The sequence below is a fragment of the Lepeophtheirus salmonis genome, chromosome 5 (assembly GCF_016086655.4).
Source record: "Lepeophtheirus salmonis chromosome 5, UVic_Lsal_1.4, whole genome shotgun sequence".
In the NCBI taxonomy this organism is placed as follows: Eukaryota; Metazoa; Arthropoda; class Copepoda; order Siphonostomatoida; family Caligidae; genus Lepeophtheirus; species Lepeophtheirus salmonis.
The window spans coordinates 11836703-11855626 of NC_052135.2; the positions used below are offsets into that span (position 1 = coordinate 11836703).

An 18924-nucleotide genomic window follows, 5' to 3' on the forward strand; every position below is an offset into this window, starting at 1 on the left:
CTTATTTTATCGAAAAATATCACCTCTATTGTATTGAATAAGCTTCGATCTGGACATAAGTTATTCTTTTTTAAATGCTTCAATTAATGTCAAAGATCAGTAACACACCTATTAATTGCATTATGGATTCCCTCCGCTCCATTGTTCGTCCTGGGCTCACCAAATTATTCATAATGTGTTATTATTCATCATGAAGTAGGAACTAAATACGGGCAATTTTCTCCAAGGCAGTTTTACGCACAATTTTATAAACCTCTACCAATAGACATTTATTCAACTTACAATATAAATTATTTGAAAGAATGATAGAATATTTAAATCGGAATGTTTACATAATTTTGTATGATGATTCTTCCACTTATAGAATAAATAATTAATAAAAAAACAACTCCTTCAAATAAACTTTGAATTAATTATATTTATTTTTGTTTGAATCAAATTAAATTAACTTTTCTTCTCCAATACATTTATATATTATCAAAAACTATAAAATCAACAATATACATTAAATATGAATTTGCACCAAGGTTTATTTGTTTGATTTTTGCTGATCAAAACTATATAATAAAATAATAATAAATGCATAGATTAATTCAAATAAATAAAAATAACTTTGACATTTTTTGTATTTGATTTCTATAATAAGTAAGTAGGTACAAATTAAAAATAATATTAGAAATAAGAAATTATAAAGTAACGATATATTATTATAAGTATACAATTATTATGTAAAATCTGCATGTATTTTCAAAATAAAACTTTTTTTTTAAAGAAAGCGTTGTTGAACCATGAATATCGTTAATTACTATTATAATCATGTCATTACTACCATTTTTCATAATCGGAATATTTCCTGAAAAATTAAAATCAAGATAACAGTAGGTGAGCCATGAAATTTTTAGTTAAATATATGTACATTAGTCATATGTGGATTGACTTTTAGGTAATTGGATCCATGGGTAGTTAGACCTATTCAAAAATATATTTTTTGGAATTTTGATCTGTTTCCGTATTTTTTCCCTTAATATGAGATGAGAGAAATTCAAAAATCCTTTTTAAGGATCTAAATATATGTAATAAATACGTAATAATGCAATTTTTTATGATTTTAGGTAGTTTTTGGACAAAAAGTATATATAAAACACACAATTGAATATCAAAAAAGACATGAAACTATAATTTGATTATTTTTAAATAATACTTCATATATCTTATCTTGGCATTAAGATTATCTAAGTATTAAGATCAGTATCTGATTTTCAAATTGATAATAGAAAAATTCTGTTCATATCTAAAATTGAGGTGTAATCTATGGAAAAAATTAATATATTTTTACCAAAAAGTGGGAAAATATAAAAGAAAATAACATTGATAGATGGGAGTAAAAATTTTGTACTACCATCTGCTCACCTAGATTTTTCTATTTACCTTATAGTATGTACAGGACAATCTTGAAACCTACATAATAATAATTATATTTTTTATTTTAATGTATTTTTTAACATTCAATCGTAAGTTTTATCAATAACTATTTTTTGTACAAAAACTGCCTAAAATAATCAAAAATGCCATTTTGCAAAGACTTCAAGGCCGACGAAGCAGGGTATAGGAAATACTTAGAACCCTAAAATAGGATTTTCGTGCTTTTCACATCTTAAAGCATAGGGAAAAATGTGGAAACATATCAAAATTGACAAAAGTATATTTTTGAATAGGTCCAATAGGAGTGGTGTGTATTTGCAAACAGCAGTTCCAACAAAATTCAGCTCGTTTGGCACATATAAGTTACTCTTCTAAATACTTTCAATTTATCACCACTAAACAAAAGTGTAACCATTCCAGGGTTCTCAAGTCTCAAATAATATAGGGTAGAAACTCAGAGCAAGTCTCATGTTTCAATGCCAACCATTGAATTTGAGGAATTTTGAATCGAAACTAAGATAGAACGTATCGGTTGAGACTGGCTGGTTCTGTCATTTCTTTGAGAAGTTGTTAAATATAAATTGTTGGGATTCTATAAAAACTTGAACTCCTTTATATAAAATAAAATAATTTTGGAAGTCTTGAGAGGAAAGTTTTATGAGCATTTTCGTAAATAAACTTAAAATTAAATACATTGAATTAATTATATTCAATTAGTCTGTAGGACAAGGAATAGATGTTGCGGGTCGAGCAAGAGAATTCGAAAAAGAAGCCAACCCACACATTACTAATATACAAGTATGTGTCTCATAGTCATATTTATAAATGAATTAGGAATAATTACACAATAGACTTCCCCTTTTTTATATTTTATTATTATGATTAATTAATTATTATTATTTATGTAGTGCTTATTAACAATGAAGACGTAAAGAAGGCAAATAGTTATGGAATATATCACAGAAAAAGAAAGAAAGGTTTGAGACATACATATTGGATTAGTATATCTAAATAAAGGACGTGTTCCTCAAACGTATTTGTTGCTGGAAAGAAAGTATAAAGCAAGATTTGTTATTAGGGTTTCTTTTTTATATTAAATAATATGTTATAAGTTTTTTATGGTGCATATTCGTTTAAATATGTAAGCATCTACAGTGTTTTTATATGCAGTCCACTATCTATGGATGATATTCCTGAGTTAAAATACCAATTACATCAAGCACAATGATAACTCACAAGTTAGAAAACAACTTTCGTATATTATTAACTAAATATATTTCTAAACATGAAATATCTATTACAAAATAGGTAAACATAAAAAATCCATTCAAAAAGAATACTTTTCATCAATCAGAAAAATATGGATACACTATTTAATTTTAAGAGGTACAATAACAAAACAAAAAACAGAAGGTGTGTACATCAATTATACCAATAATAGCTACGACTCCTAAAAATAATAGATGGTAAATAATTGTCACCTCCCCTAATTCAAAGCCATACCTATAACCCAAATGTATATAAATTATTATATTACCTTGTTCTTATCTTATCATTTCCGGAACAATACTCTTGCCATACTAACTTAAAAAGGAAGACGTGAAAAACAAAAATGAAGAAGCCAATGGAAAACCAAAATATGGTTGGAAGACCTCCTAATTTATTACCATGTTTGTGCAGCGCAATAACGTGATGCTCATGGGCTGGAGCTGAAAAAAATATGTAGAGAGACAATCATCAAATAGTATTGTTCATCTCCATCCAACAACTTACCATCCGCTACTTCACGAACGTGAATAGTATCCTTAAGTTCTAAAATATGTGAATAATCAGATGTAATATACAAAATGGCCGTAACAGGTTCGGTCAACTTGACTGGAAAATCCTTGGGAACAGTCCCTAATTTGACTGGGGGATCAAGGCAGCCAGCATCACAGGCATAATAGTAATTTTGAGATTGTTTCTCGAGAGAAACTCGAAGTAAAGCTTTATTATCATTCTGAACAATTACACCCAGATTCACTTGAGTGCCATTACCTCCCAAACGTAGCCGCCTGATATAAAAGTCTCTGTGTAGATCTTTTGGATGAGCGTTCAATTCAAGATGATGTTGACGGAAATTGAGACCCATAAAGCTCAAAACCATGGCCTGAGAAACTCCATCAGCACCAGCCTTCAACATGGCATGACATCCCTTTCCATAGAAAGAAAATTAAACAATAAATAATCTTGTCAAATTGAATATAAATCATAGATAAATGTATATATAATTATTCCTATTACATGTTTTTCTAAGGAGAGCTTCCAAAGTTTGACGACGTAGTTCACTTTAGACACAGTAGCTAAAGAAGTCCACAAATTAGGAGCGTTTCTATTAAAAAATTGGGAAACAAGAAATTTTAAATAATCATTTCATATATATATTTCATTTTGATTTTACTAACAGGGTCGATGGTTGACCTCCATAGCATCCTTCAGGAAAATTCAAATGGCTTTGAAGCTTATTTCGAGATTCAGGTGGTGTATAAATGGAATGAATCAAGGCAGGTACTTGACTCAGAACATAATAAATAGTTGCATTAATTTTATGTCCATTTACTGCATCATCTGCATAAGAATAACTTATTCCAAATCCTGTATTCCATAAATTATGTCTCCATATGGATTCATGGCTTTGTCTAAACTTGTAATAAGATTCCTTGACCGCTTTTGTCAAGGCCTAAAAATAGAATTAGTAAATTCAAATTGTGATTGAAGTAATTATTAATTGTGCAACATACATCTGTTGCTCTAGACTGAGTTCTTGTTCTTTCTTTTTTGATATCTTCCTGGGGGTGAATAGGATCCGAGTAAACAAGGGCCGTATAAATAATAAGCGTTTCTGATGACCTTGGTGCCACAGTTATTGTTTTCTCTAATTTAGGATACACAATTGTAACAACTCGAATAAGGTCTACAGTTGAAGGATTATCTGATTCTTCAGGAGCAGGATAGGGTTCAGATCCAGTGGATATGAAGTACTCCTGATCTTGGATTCTACAAAAAAATAAATGAATCTTAATTCCACTCCATTTCATACTTGTATAAGAAAGTATATATTACTTTGCTTGAGTAGCAAATTCAGAAGTTTTCCACTCCTTGTGAATACCGCTACGCCTTAAATTGAAAGTATTTTCTTTATTAGATGGATTATCTAATTTTATTTCTTGAACGAGAATATGTGGTATTTTCCTATGAGCAAAAATGGTTTGGGAAATCGTAATTCCAGAATTCTCATCATCTTTGGGACATCGATGTTGATACACAAAACCGGAAGAAAAATGAACAATACTGGCTGCTTCCTCCATTTCATTTCTCCAGTGTGATACTTTAAGCTCAACATTGACAAGGGGCTTGAAGTGTAAAGGAGCATTGAGGGTTCTTTTAGCTCCAAAAACGTAGAACTGAGATTCTGGTTCAACAGAGAGACCAAAATATCCATTGCCCACATAAGGAAGGTATTCATGAGACTCTGTATTTCTCACAATGTGAGCATCGCCACGAAGAAGATCGTCCATGTACACGGAGAGAGGCTCGTGGAGACAACTGCCGAGTGGGAATTGGTCCAGGAGTTCTGCATAATCATCGCCATTTCTGAAGATGGCGGAGGGATGAGAGGATCTCCGATCAAATAGCCAGGATAGGATGGAAGGTCCCAGATACACCATGAGAATCAATGCAGAAAAGATGAGAAACAATCCCTTTTTGGAGGAGAGTGTCGGGTCCAGAGTCCTTCGGAGTTTGCGATACAACTCATGATAGGTCCACTCGGGCATCATTACCATTCATACATGTGGAAACACTCGTGAAAAAGTCGGGGAAGTTGAATGAATCCAAACTTGTACTACTAATTAATTAATTAAGCAAAGCCGTGAGTCCAAGTACGGGCCGTTCCTAAGAACCATTAGCATTAGTAGAGACCATTTTAATCTAAACTATCACTGTATGTCTATTATCTATTCGGCTGGCTATTTATCTACTATGACTATGTACCTTATATTATAATATTAATTATAATAATTATTAATTGATAATATTAATAAAGAAGTAACAAGTCAACTAACTAAAATTCCCATTCTAGCCATAGATCTAACCAAAGAGTTCTAAAAATTTCTGGAGGAGCAAAACTCTAATCACGCAACCTGTTGTGGTGAAAAACTTCATTTATCATTATAAATTCGACTTGGTGAACTCATAAGAACTTTGTAAAATCAAAGTATATATACTGTTAAATGGTTTTATAAAATAAACTTTCAAAACATTATTAAACTAATCATTCAAACTGATGAATTGGCTATTCAAAAATAAAGTGTCAACTTCAAATAGGGTTTGTACAAAATTATATATTAGTTTCATTTAAATATTAATATTAAATATTATATCCTCCATTCATCTTTGAATAATAATGTAATTAATTCATAACTATGATAATGTATCTATATATTAGTTGACGAACAGAAAAATATAGAAAACTTCGTACAGACTGTATCGATTATTCGTATCCCCAATACATGAGTTTAGATGGATCAAAATAGTTTTATTTTAATTACTTTCATTTAATTGAGCTGGGAGTAGTAAAGTTTCAAGTATTCACACACGGAGTTCAATGGATTTGGAATTAGAATAAGTTTTATTCAAATAATATGAAATATTCCCCCATTAATGTTGAATAAACAAATGTACCGAATTAATTTATTGAGATAAACAAGATTCTTATATTTGGTGCCGAAATAGAACCAACTGGAAACATCAAACCGACTGTATCGATTTCCAATATTCCCAATCCTGTGCTAAAAGGATAAAATAATCTAACTATGAACATTTAATTCTCATGAATTAATAATTATGACTGATGAGTGAAAAAGAGTCAGCAGAGTCACTTGTAACTGACAAAATCGGTTTGAAACGCTTCCTTTAGAAATTAAATTTAAATTTTCAGTTCCTAAAATAATAAATAATTATAATTTTTTTGACTAAAACTACATACATCAAAGGATCAATTATTCTTAATTTGATAGCTTGGAATAATATTTTGTAGTCTTGGTTCTGAATCCAAGCATTCGAATGGTGCAACTCCAAATCCATTTGACTAATTACTTAAATACACTTGACTATACCGACTTTATGAATTAATCACATTTGTATTGAAAGATCAATCGAAGAATAATATTTCTTATTAATCAATTATTATTTGAATGAAAGCTACTACATAATGATCTTGTAGAAACACGAACTGAAGTTGATACTTTATTTTTGAAGAACAAATTCATCAGTTTTAATAATTAATTGAATAATTCTTTTAAAATTTATGATAGAAAACCCGTTATCATAAATTTACTTTGATTTTGAGTTGTATAACTTAAGTAAATCCATCATTTTTTGCTCAAAATTTTTTTTTAGGATTTCAAATATTACACCTAAATGGTGGAGTTTCATAAATTATATCCACGTGATGTTAATATAAAATTACAACCATGACAAATGTTATAGATTTATGATTATATATAGATTATATGAGTGCTTAATTTATCACCCAAAAAAATATGTTTTTCCCCACAACGGGTTGCGTGATTGGACCTTGTGCCCCTCCAGAAAGTATAAATACTCATTGATCTAACTTTGGTCTAGCTATATACATATTTACGTTATGTTTCCCCTATATTTCGAAATGAATTCTAGCTCTTTTGCTTGAGTCTGTAGTTGTTGTACTACGTCATAGCTGCTCTTTCTTATTTTTTCTCTCCGGTTGTTTGTCTGCAGGTTCAGCTTGTAATTAGTAATTGCCCCTTGGAGTTGGGGTGTTTGCTCGTTCCTTGACAGGATAGACTTTGGAGATTGAGAGGGCTCAAGTTCCTTCTAAATTCTCATTTTACAATAATCTAGAGTAACTAATTTCATAAGTGTTCTGGTCTTTGGAAATTGTAAGTGTTTATTGTGTAAACTAATTAGTAATTACTGTAATTTGTCAAGTGTAAAGAGTAAAAAGAAGCGGCCTTCTCATGGGAATTCTGCCTTTGTCTTGATTCTTCTACAATGTGGAATACGAGAGGCTCGAACGGAAGCAATAATTTCAAGATAGAAGAGTCCCAAACAAGTAGTGCTTTTAGCCGGCTCAGCCGACCCGGATCCGGGAGAGATCGCCGCTACAAATCAGGAGAGGATTGGAGTAATTCTGCCTTTGTTCCCGAACACCACCGTGTGATTCCTTTGCCAGGAGGAGGTCGAATTCCAACTGAAAACATGAAGGAGAAAAGAGAGGGTCTTAAAATCAGTTTTTCACAGCCCAACATGCGGCCCCTCGCGGGTCTCCCTCTTAGTTCTCCAGAGACGAATCATAGTCGACGGTTTCTTCTTTACCAAAATGCACACTCCGCAGGAAAGCTCAAATTGCCTCCTGAGATGAATGAATATGAGTTTAAAGCGGAGGATCTCAAGGATGAAGGAGAAATTGGGAGGGGAGCTTTTGGATCCGTTAATCGAATGTCATTCCGTCAAACGGGAACAATCATGGCTGTTAAAAGAATTCGATCCACTGTGGATGAAAAGGAACAAAAGGAGTTACTTATGGATCTAGAAGTAGTTATGAAATGTGCGGATTGTCCAAATATTGTTAGTTTTTTTGGGGCTATCTTTAAGGAGGGAGACTGTTGGATATGCATGGAAATCATGGATATTTCCTCAGATAAGTTTTATAAGTACATATACGAAGATATGAACAGTCGTATTCCAGAAAATATTATTGGAAAAATCACCGTTGCAACAGTGTTTGCTCTCAATTATTTAAAAGAACGTCTCAAGATCATTCATAGGGATGTTAAACCTTCTAACATTCTTTTAGATATAAAGGGGAATATTAAGTTGTGTGATTTTGGCATCTCTGGAAGATTGGTGGATTCCATTGCCAAGACGCGCGATGCAGGTTGCCGTCCTTATATGGCACCTGAACGAATTGACCCTCAAAGGGCGAGGGGCTATGATGTTCGTTCAGATGTTTGGAGTCTTGGAATAACATTAGTGGAGTTATCAACTGGCAAATTTCCATACCCCAAGTGGAATTCCGTCTTTGAACAACTACAGCAAGTTGTTCATGGTGATCCTCCTAAACTTAGTCCTGATGATGGAGTTTTCACTCCCCAATTTCTAGAGTTTGTCAATACATGTCTAATCAAAGAAGAGAGGCGACGGCCCAAGTATGATAAATTGCTTGAGTTTCCTTTTATAAAGACATCAAAAGCAGAAGAGGCGGATGTGGCGGGTTATGTTACTGATTTCTTCCAAAAGAAAAATGATGACATGGATTTATCTTAGTTAGAATGAAGGTATAATGGAATTAATACAATAATTGCCTTAAGCAAATAGTAGAATCTAAAAACGAAAAAAAAAAAAACCACAAGGTAAAATCAAGATATTGATAATTGCCTTTCAAAACTCCTATGTCATATTATTAATCTACGTATCTCTCTCTCCATCCTACTTTATTCACTCTTTGGATATTTCTATTTTTATATGCATTATCTCGATCATGTAGGTATATACATCAACATAAAAACGTCCATTGATTCTTTCCTTTTCCCTCGGCCCCTGTTGAACGATTTAATTAGCATATTGTAAGCAAGCCAATTCCATTCCACGCCAATACTTTATTATTATTATTAGTATTCCTTTTACAATTTACATACAATATAGCAATACGCACTTAATTTTAAGTTTTCAACTTTGTTGCATTTAAATACATTATGTATACGTAAAATAAGAAATCTTTTGAAAAATAGTCATTTTACATTCCTCTGTAGTTTATCTTATAAGTTATAATATTATGTAAATTTGCAAACACATTTCTTCATTTATTTTAATTGTTATCATGCATTATAAATATTATTATTATTTATACATATATTAGTTATTATGTACAAATCACTCAGGGACTTACGCAGTTTTTAATTTTTATAATTATTATCATAAAATGAAATAGCGAATTTTGAAATTGTTCATAGATACATAATGTACCTTTATAGTGTTGTGGTATTATTATCTTTCAAGAAATTGGCAAATGATACAAATTAGATGATTTTTAGGTGTGTTCTGATTTGTGCCTTGAATTTTAAATCAAGTAGCAGCCCTTTTCCACTTTGAAACACGTTTTAATGTAATTACACGTCATGAAGTTACAAGTAGTGTATTCATTTTGATTTTCTATGAGTTGAATATTTGCATTCTCATCTTTAAAAGGAAACTAATCACTATAGAATAGACAAAGAAGACCTCTTGTTCATGGGTGTATCTCAACTCAACCGTTCCTTCGGGTTCATAATTGTATATCAGTATGAAGTTACTTGTGCTGAGACTGGGTTTGATATTTTTTTTGGTTCGTCTTAAGGGATTTTTATTAATCGACTTTGGTCAAGACTGTGATCTCAGACCATAAGCAGAGTTTGCGTGTGGTTAGACACTCTTGAATCCCTTAAGGTTTATTTTATATACATCGTATGTTAATCAATAACAGGCACATAAGCGTTCCGTTCAATTTTTTTTTCTTCGTTCATCTTTTATCCCATATTTCCGTTCCGTGCCACGTTTCAATAATAAAGTAGTACCCTATACACTGTACGGCAGCAAATTGATGTCAGAGAGGCTTCTAGGATTTTTTAACAAAATAACTCGGTGAATATGAGCGTCCAAATGAGCTATATCTGACTAAAATCGGTTCAATCATTGTTGAAATATAGGCCTAAAGGAAAAGAATAAATAGCTACCAGTACAGCAACAAAACCAAAAAACATGAAGCGTGGACTAGTCATAAAAATCCTGGAACGACCACAGCCTCGCTTTAGTGGTCAATAAGATTCTGTTGGTCAACTAGACTATGTTCCCAGCCTCCGCGATGATACTGGGAATTGTGGTATCAGACGGGAAGAGGATATTATACGGGGGGGTATTGGTTCCCGAAAGGCTTGAAAATCTGGGCCAAGGAGTACCAGGACGTCTTCAACGAGATGGTCTTACCCTGGGTGAAGTCCAACTACTCAAAGGGAAACTATGTGCTCAGAACTATACTGCGGCAATTGCAACTCCTGAGAGCAGAAATGATCATTTTTAGTGGCCCATTCGCTTATATTTACGGCCAAATGATGAGCTTCGATGGTATGATTCAGAATTATTGAACGAGACAAGTTCATATATTCGAGTTAAGATGGAGTACTACCAATAAGAGCCTTCAAAAAGTGCCCACTCAGCAGCCTCCTCGGTGCAAATGCCAAAAAAATAGTTAAATCATATTTAAAAAACTAAATATATAAACATTGATTTCTTGAATTTTTTGTAAGTACTATTTGATTTTTAGTGTTCAAAGTATATATATATATGTTTCGTTAATTGAACGCAAGTTCCATGGGACGCCGTTCAATTTTGCATTCCGTTCATAAGCCTGATAAATAAAAATTTGCCGCTTAGAACAAGTTTTAAACTCCGTCTATGTCTCGGACTGAAATTTCCTTTCCCCGAAAATAATCAAACAAATCTTTTTCTTTCCGCTTTTTTTGTGGAATTGGATTATCAAGACCAATTTTATTTTGTGACCCGATTTTACTACAAGAACTATCCGGACAGAAATCCAACACTCTTAGCTTCATTATCAGGCGATTTGAATTGATACTTCATGATTTCACTGAAGATATGTTTACAATTATATTTTATAACTTCAAAGTATCTGTAAATTTACCGTCTTCATGATGGAATCCATCTGTAAGATATTATTTGGGTGTAGACATAATATTTAATTTATCTTCACTATTGTTTTGTTGCGCCTCCTTGTATAATTATTAATTAGACAATGCACATACATATATTTTTATTTATAGAATTTCAATGCTACATCTTGAAATGACTTGTATTATTTTAAGTTTTATAGCTTGAGTTCTTCAAAGGATGTATTGATAGTTGCCAATATATTAATGATTCTTTTTAATTGATTATTACTTTTTAATGTAAAACCGAACATTATAATTTCTGCGTGGGAATAGTTAGTTCAGGCTTCTTTTTCTTTTAAAAGTTTGTAATTGGTTTACCAAATATAAAATCATATAACCAATATTTTTCTTGTTCCTACTTGAATATATGTATATATATTGAGAATTTTCTATTTTATTTTTTTTTCAATCTACAAGTTGGGCACAATAGACTTCTTTAGTGATGGGAATATTAAAAATAAAATCCTTATGCGATTCCGAAACGATTGTAATAAAAATTAACGATTCGGATTATTTAATATTTTAAATAATAGTTAAAACATACAACTTTACTATCAGGGGCGTCCACAGGATTATATTTTTGGGGGAGGGGGATGGTTTTTGGAATTGCCTTGGAAAAAAAAATTGAAATTTTTTGGAAAAAAATTAAATTTCTAATAATAAATTTTTTGAAAATATACAACTGATATTTCACTTTTAGTCAAAAAATCTACAACTATTCACAAAAAGTTAAATTTTTTGGAAAAAAAAGGCTAAAACCCCTTGGCTATTCGCAAAAAATTTCCTAAATCTAAATTTGTTCACAAAAAAATAGTATTTTTTGGAAAAAATTTCATAAAACCCTCAGCAAAAATTAAATTTCTAAAATAAAAATTTGTGAACAAAAAATTCGAAAAGTTTAAGAAATTAAACATTATTTTCCCAGTGCCGAATTCTGATTAATCGTCCCATCACTAGTCTTCATAAGTGAAATATCATGTACTTTTTAATACTGGAGATTCATTGAGAAAGAGTTTCCTCTTCCTGACTTTCGCTATTAAATTTTGAATATTTATTCGACTCTAACTTAACATATTTTTAAGTGATTTAAAGTCCAATATAGCTTTAATTAATTATTTATACATGATATCCTGGTAGCTATTGGAGGGACTGATATTGTGGTAATGCTTTAAGACTTTGATTTTGTTAACACATTAAATTTAATAAATTTTTATTTGATTTTCAAATAGTAATATTCGTGCTCTTATTTATCCCAATGTTGAAAATTCAAACGTATTAGTGATCAATGAGAACTATTGTTGTTATATTGATCAATGTCAGCAAATATGTCGTCTATCAAAGTTACCAACCAATGATGTAAATTCGGTGTTTGTTTGTTTTTTAGCTGGTCCGTTAGTTTATAATTGGTAATATAAAGAAGGAATTTTCTTTTCCTTAGCAGTTATCATTATTATTCAATTCCTGAGTAGTGAGCATCCTTTCCTAGATAGATTCAATTATATTCAAAGCCTGAGGGAACATTCGTGTGTGCTCTTAACAGACAAAGCATAACCAAGGTTAATAGAAATACAAGGTTATACCCAGTGCCGTATGCCAGGAAGATTTTCGGTCCGCTTTACAAGGGTGAACGGTTGATTTTCAGTGGTGAACGTGGGATATTTAAACAGGGCAAATGCTACAGCATAGATTAAATCTTGCAAGAATATCGTCCAATGGACTGTCTGACCATTATTTTCTTGAGGCAAACATTGGGAAAAATAAAATGAAAAGGAAAAACTCTAGACGGAAAGTCAATGCCGACCTATTCATAAAGGAAGGAGTATAATGGAGTATAAAATGCACGGTGCAAGAATGAGAGAAAATTTTTAAACTAAACAATTAAGTCAAACAATTTAAACCTCCTTAAATATTTTTAAAATAATAACGGATGAAGATTATGAACGAGATTATAATATACCATGAAACGGTTACATCGACAGAAAATAAATTATGTTCACAAGTCTTGATGTTCTTAACTCGCATGTATACGTGGTGATGTGTTTCAAAAAAAAAGGAAGAAAAAAATGCATGTGTTCTTTATCATGATTAGAAGAAGAAGTTTTTCCTCTCTTTCCTTGACGCAAAGGTGTCAATCAAACTGTCCATGTATTCATGGAGCACCTTGTCCACCATCACCCTGTCCATGTTCAAGAGGGTGAGGGAGGAGAGCCTCTCCTGGTCCATGGTGGTCCTCATGTGGTTCTTGAGCCTTCTGAGACAGGAGAATGACCGCTCCGCCTCACAGCTGCTGATGGGCATTGAGGCCAGGATAACGATCACCTTGTATAGCTCCGGCATCAGGCGGAACACTCCCGAGCTTATTAACTCCGCAGCAATTTGTGACGAAACCATGTCTTCTGCGTCAATATCTGCCTAGAGAAACATAAATTTTAAACATATAATGCAAAATGAAACATTATAATATTAACCTTGAATTGCTGGAAGATTGCATGGTCTGACTGGAGCTGCTCGAGTTCAAGTCTGTAGTGCTTGGCGACACTCTCAATGACACAGGTCTCCACTTCACTGTCATTGACGATTGCAATGAGATCCATTGTGATGTTTGTATCGTCGGTGGCAAATCTACTCTCAAGCTCTAATACAATCTTATTGATTGCAACATCGAAATGTGTTTCACGGAAGTAGGATTCAGTTGTTCCTTTCCACTTTATTCCTTGGAATCTTCGCCTCCTTGAATTCCAAATCAATTGAGTCCTCCTGGTCAAATACTGATTTCATCTCAGACGACTTCAACTCAGCAAGTTTCCAGATTGATTCAAAGATTTTCTCATTCTTAAGATCTTCAAGAGTCCTAATCACTAGGTTGACGTGTTTCCGGGCCTTTGTTAGGTCAACCTTTCTGCCTTGAAGTTCATCTGACAAGCTAGATGTGTGTCTGAGGAGTGTCTTCAACAGTTCAATGCCGAAAACAAATTCGTGACTAAAGATGCTGTTGAGCAGAGAAGTTGCTGTTGAACTCGACAATGTATCTTTATCTTTTCTCATTATTATGAGGGTCTTCATGATTATGACCATCCCTAGAGATACAGCGTGTACAGCATCGTAGCGGAGACTCCAGCGGGTAGCAGACTGGTTCTTCAGGGTCATCACCTTGGCATGCTCCTCATCTTTACTTGTTATCTTCACCGACTTGTAGATTGCTGACCTCTTTGGTGACCCTTCAATGAAGTTGTATAAAATTTGTACTGTCCCCATTGTATTTCTCAACAGGGTTATATCTGAGAGAAAATCCTTGACTACAAGATTGAGGACATGGGCGTAGCAGTGGATGTAGACACACAGTGGGGCTGCTTCCTTTCACCTGGCGGCAAGGCCCTTCTTGATGCCGGATATGTTGGAGGCACCGTCCGCGGCCAGGGAGACAGTACGGGCGGGGTTAAGGACGAGATCCTTGACAGCCTCGTGAAGCTTCTCAAACAAATATTTGCCTGTCAGTCTGGGTAACTTTTACAGACTTGACGAAGCTCTCTTTCTTGATGCCTTCACTCGTCAGATATCCCAGTGACAGACTGAACTGCTCCGTGTTTGACATATCTGATGTCCCATCAACAATTACAGAGAACCAGTAGTCATCATCGCCGGCACAAGTCTTGACATCTTCAATTATATTTTCTGTCACTTTGGATGCTATAATCTCTATCAGCTCATTTTGGATGTCAGGTGAAGTCCATTTGGCAAAACCTGCCCCAGCTGAACCAAATTTTTTGACTTCGGCCTCCAGTTTATCTTTGAGAATATGATTGTCGTGTGAAGGCAGGGACAAAAGCTCCAAGAAGTTTCCTCGATTGTTTTCATTAGATTCCGTCAACTTTTCTCTTGTTTCGGAATCGCCCCTAAAAGCCAATCCTTGCTTTGCGAGGAACCCAACAGTTTGGAAAAGATACCTCAAATAAGCTCGCCACTTCACGACTTCCTCAGCATGTTGAGACTGAACATGGCCGAGAACCGAGGTATTCTTTCTCTTTGATGTGAGGAAATTGATCCACTTTTCCATCGACAGTTTGTATTTTTGTTGTTAGAATGAACTTTCAAAGAGGAACTGTTTTTCCATGTTTTGAACTCAAATTTCCCAAGGTTGGAAATGGAAAATTTGGAACAGGTGAAACACTTGACTGACTTTTCAACCTCGTCATATTCTAGCCACGGGAACTTACGGAACCAGTCATATTGAAAGTCTCTGGAGTATTTGTCATCTATCTGAGGACTATATGTTTGTAACTTGGGCTGTAGAGTATGATCTCTCTCGACTTTAGGCACAGTTTCCCGCTCAGTCTCCACTCTGGTTCTGGTCTGGATGTCCTTCCGCTTTGGCTCCCGCCCTGTAAGTATCGGTTCACCCAGCTGGCTCGTGAAGACGACAGGGTACTCTGGGCCTCCGTCCACAAACTCCATCTCCTCAGTCTTGCTCTTCTTACCTCCCTGGACGTTGTCGCTAGTCTCAGAGTCCTCTGCAGAGGGAATATTGTTGTTGTTGACTACAGAGAACTGCTCGGGAGAGAAGATTGGTCCGATTTCGAGTTTAGGAAGTCTTATTCCATGAGAAATCCATCCGCTGGGGTAATTTGATGAGTCGCCATTATTTTCTGTGTCTGCAGTAACTTTCTCTTCAGCAGAAACGGACTTTTCAGATCTTGGTTCAGGCAGTAAGGCCTCAACTGGAGCAGGGTCATCGGGACAGGAGGAGGCAGTGACTGAGGATGAGGATGTAGCAGAGGAAGTTGTCTTAACAGCAAAGTTCAATGTTTTCTGCTTCTTATGATCAATTTTCACTTGATACTTGCAGCTGGGGTCATTCTTATGGAGTTTAACTTTGTGATCATTAAAGTTGTCCTTCTGTATTTCCTTCTGACAGATAGAACAAATCACCAACTCTCTGTTAAAATGCGTTTTCCGCTTCCTGTGATACATTTCTGATAATTAATAAATTACTGCAACAATCCACTCTAAAAAGTACATAACTATTATTTATGTCCCTTTTAAGCAGTAATAATTTAATTTATCTTGTATTCAATGAAACAAATTCTCACGCTCTTAAATATTTCAAGAGTACTCCATACGAAAAATGTTGTGTGCGTCTTTTTTTTCTTTTTTGGCTGTAAAGTACTTCACATTTGCAACCAGTAACGTTAAACGTCTAACTCAAATATCCACTCAATGTGAAGTACTTTAAATCCATACGAAAAATGTTGTGTGTGTCTTTGTTTTTATTTTTGGCTGTAAAGTACTCTTGAAATAATTGCTGTAATTTATTAATTATCAGAAATGTATCACGGGAAGCGGAAAACGCGTTTTATATTCAAAGGTTCAATCATTTATATTTATAAAATGACAGGCAATATTTGAAAGAGATATTACGGTAAATTACAGGATTTGAATTCAAATTTCTGCGATGAATTGAGATACCCGAGAGTGTTAACTGTAGTTTAAAACCTCCGTTTTATCTATCTGACTTAATTTGGCCCCAATATTGTCTTAGAGATATAATTTATTAATTTACTAATTCTATAAATGTGCCGGTGAATTTTGGCTACTTTAAGTACAATTTGTGGTGCCTCCAAAGGATTAATCAGAATCATTTTTTCATTTAAATGAACTATAATTTGTTGGAAAATGTATTCCATGTTCAATTTTGAGAAAAATTATCTAGCTTCCTTTTGGGTGGACGTGCTACAAATATGTAATTTTATTATAATGACTCAGTACTATTATGAGTTGGTCATAAGTTACATATATATAATAGATTTTAATAATTAATTATGACTTAATTCATCTATATTTACATACCTATATGATTGGTGGACGGTTGAGTAAGATTTTTTTTTTTTGGTCTGCTGAAGCGGACAAAGCGCAATACTGACGTACGGCCCTGGTTATACCATAACGCATGTACGACTGATGTTTGACTTCCATCACGCTGTATAATATTGACGTCATAGTGTATGAGTGGTTGCTTGTTTGTCAAAATATTTTGCTGTTTTTTTTTGCCTTGCAGTCGGTACGATACATCAAATTGAAAATCCTAGCAAGCCAGATTACATGATGGTCTATCCTTGGGGGTTACCATTTTGATTTTCGGTTTCTTTTTTTTTAACACGCTGATTCCACACTGGATTTTCATTATTGCTCATTAGTCTTCACGGCGTTACCTCACTCACGTAAATATATATTATATTTTCCCCCAAAAATTTCCAAATACATTTGCATAATATATTTTTTCGTGGATTTACTTTCTTTAAAAAAAAAAAAACAGAACTGAAATTTGGCATTTCTAAGTATAAAAAATAGTCAACTAAATAATTTGGGAAATATTTCGTTAAATGTCAAATTTTGTATTGAATAATAAAAAAATCTTGTTAACCCCTTCCAAAGAAAAATCCTATTCAATACCCTTAGGGCCCTTCATTTTAGATTAGCTCTAAATTCCCCCTCTGTTCACAGTAAGTCCGACTCTGTCAGGAACTACTAATGTCCGACCATCACAAATAGATATATCCCAAAACTCTGAAGTGAAACATTTAAAGATAGTAAAATTGGGATAAATCTCTCACATAATTGAATAATAACAAACCCAAAGAGATTGCTGAAGCCACCCCTCTAGCTCCTCCCAAATTTAATATGACAATTCTATCAATTACTCATAACGAGGTTAATTTAAATCAAATAAACTCCAAGGCAATTTTAGCACTTTCTATTTTCTAACAACCTACAAACAGTTTAAGTATTTGTACTGATAATTAGGGATGGCATCAAGCGAGTGCGTGTAAAAAGCGGGAGGGAGACAAATGGTACTATTCAAGTTAACTAGAAATACAAGATATGTCAATAACATACATCGGGCCAGCACTCCTTTTCATATTGTTGTACCGTACCGACCGCTAGTCAACCTAAATAGAAGGATTGTTTTGTGACGTCAGAGTTGATAATAATATATTGTTAAGTTATCGTTTTAATAGTAATTATTAATTTATTACTATTATATTACATTCATAAATTCATATTGTGACTGGTGATGGAGCCCCGCAATAAAACTTGGGTTTGTGCAGTTGGCATTTGTGGCTCATCTAATAATGTGGTTCACCACGATTTCCCTAAGGATTGCTTAAAAAGAAAGATTTGGAATAGAGCCTGCCATCAAAAGGGTAGCCTTGGAATTTGTGAAAATCATTTAGAGGAAAACAACTATGAGAGAGATTTAAATAATGAACTATTGCGCTTGATTTTAAAAAGATAATTAAAATCGGATGCTATTCCTTTTAAAAATCTTGTACCATGAGAAAAACCTCTAGCAACCCCAAGCGAAATGGAGCCAAGGGAAGCAAAGAAGAAAAGAAAGGATTTTGTCGAATGAAGAAACAGCTTCAAATCTCAATTATTTTGCACCGGCTACTGTTCCTGATGTTGTTTAGCTTAAATTTGTAGAAGCCTCCATTCAAACGCCCTTGGAACTAGCTGACACATCGTCTCGTAGGAAAGTAAAAATATACCACTAGTCCACTCAAACTTATACAGCGAAAAGGACCGATTCATACAGCCAAGCGTGCAGATCCCTGAGTTTAAAAATAACTAGATCAACCATGAAAAAAGAAGATCTCCTGCCTCAAGAACTCAAGTCTCTTAGGAAAAAAAATCCACAACTTCAGGGAACTTTTAAGATCCT

At 33.7% G+C, this 18924-nt stretch overlaps 3 protein-coding genes across 5 annotated transcripts; 1 reads left to right on the forward strand and 2 right to left on the reverse strand.

Annotated features, from left to right (window-relative positions):
- Positions 1 to 608: 608 nt before the first annotated feature.
- Positions 609 to 5544, reverse strand: LOC121117714 (uncharacterized protein KIAA2013 homolog). Of its 3 annotated transcripts, none has more exons than XM_040712194.2 (7): positions 4525 to 5544; positions 4203 to 4458; positions 3867 to 4141; positions 3706 to 3793; positions 3196 to 3616; positions 2960 to 3131; positions 609 to 853 (listed from the first exon to the last, which is right to left on the reverse strand). In XM_040712194.2, the coding sequence occupies exons 1-7, from the start codon at positions 5244 to 5246 to the stop codon at positions 826 to 828; spliced, it is 1962 nt and encodes a 653-aa protein (XP_040568128.1). In that variant the 5' UTR covers positions 5247 to 5544; the 3' UTR covers positions 609 to 825. The 3 variants fall into 3 exon arrangements, with proteins under 3 accessions (XP_040568128.1, XP_040568129.1, XP_040568127.1); XM_040712195.2 differs by having other exon boundaries at positions 609 to 2465; positions 4525 to 5455; XM_040712193.2 differs by lacking the exon at positions 609 to 853 and adding an exon at positions 2662 to 2872 and having other exon boundaries at positions 4525 to 5444.
- A 1619-nt stretch (positions 5545 to 7163) lies between these two features.
- Positions 7164 to 9467, forward strand: LOC121117694 (dual specificity mitogen-activated protein kinase kinase 4). The gene has a single exon (XM_040712163.2). It carries the CDS (start codon positions 7495 to 7497, stop codon positions 8767 to 8769), a length of 1275 nt encoding a protein of 424 aa, XP_040568097.1. The 5' UTR covers positions 7164 to 7494; the 3' UTR covers positions 8770 to 9467.
- A 3676-nt stretch (positions 9468 to 13143) lies between these two features.
- Positions 13144 to 16319, reverse strand: LOC139905333 (uncharacterized). The gene is made up of 2 exons (XM_071888242.1): positions 13676 to 16319; positions 13144 to 13619 (listed from the first exon to the last, which is right to left on the reverse strand). The coding sequence occupies exon 1, from the start codon at positions 16173 to 16175 to the stop codon at positions 15171 to 15173; it is 1005 nt and encodes a 334-aa protein (XP_071744343.1). The 5' UTR covers positions 16176 to 16319; the 3' UTR covers positions 13144 to 13619; positions 13676 to 15170.
- Between the last annotated feature and the right edge of the window lie 2605 nt (positions 16320 to 18924).

What these genes read in the sequence shown, in the direction of transcription:
- LOC121117714 (XM_040712194.2), bottom strand. Translation starts at nt 5,246, where the DNA reads ATGGTAATGATGCCCGAGTGGACCTATCATGAGTTGTATCGCAAACTC. An exon ending in AGCTCTCCTTAGAAAAACAT is followed by an intron (nt 3,617 to 3,705) that starts GTAATAGGAATA and finishes TTCTATGGAAAG; the next exon opens with GGATGTCATGCCATGTTGAA. An exon ending in CGTTCGTGAAGTAGCGGATG is followed by an intron (nt 3,132 to 3,195) that starts GTAAGTTGTTGG and finishes TATTTTTTTCAG; the next exon opens with CTCCAGCCCATGAGCATCAC.
- LOC121117694 (XM_040712163.2), top strand. Translation starts at nt 7,495, where the DNA reads ATGTGGAATACGAGAGGCTCGAACGGAAGCAATAATTTCAAGATAGAA.
- LOC139905333 (XM_071888242.1), bottom strand. Translation starts at nt 16,175, where the DNA reads ATGTATCACAGGAAGCGGAAAACGCATTTTAACAGAGAGTTGGTGATT.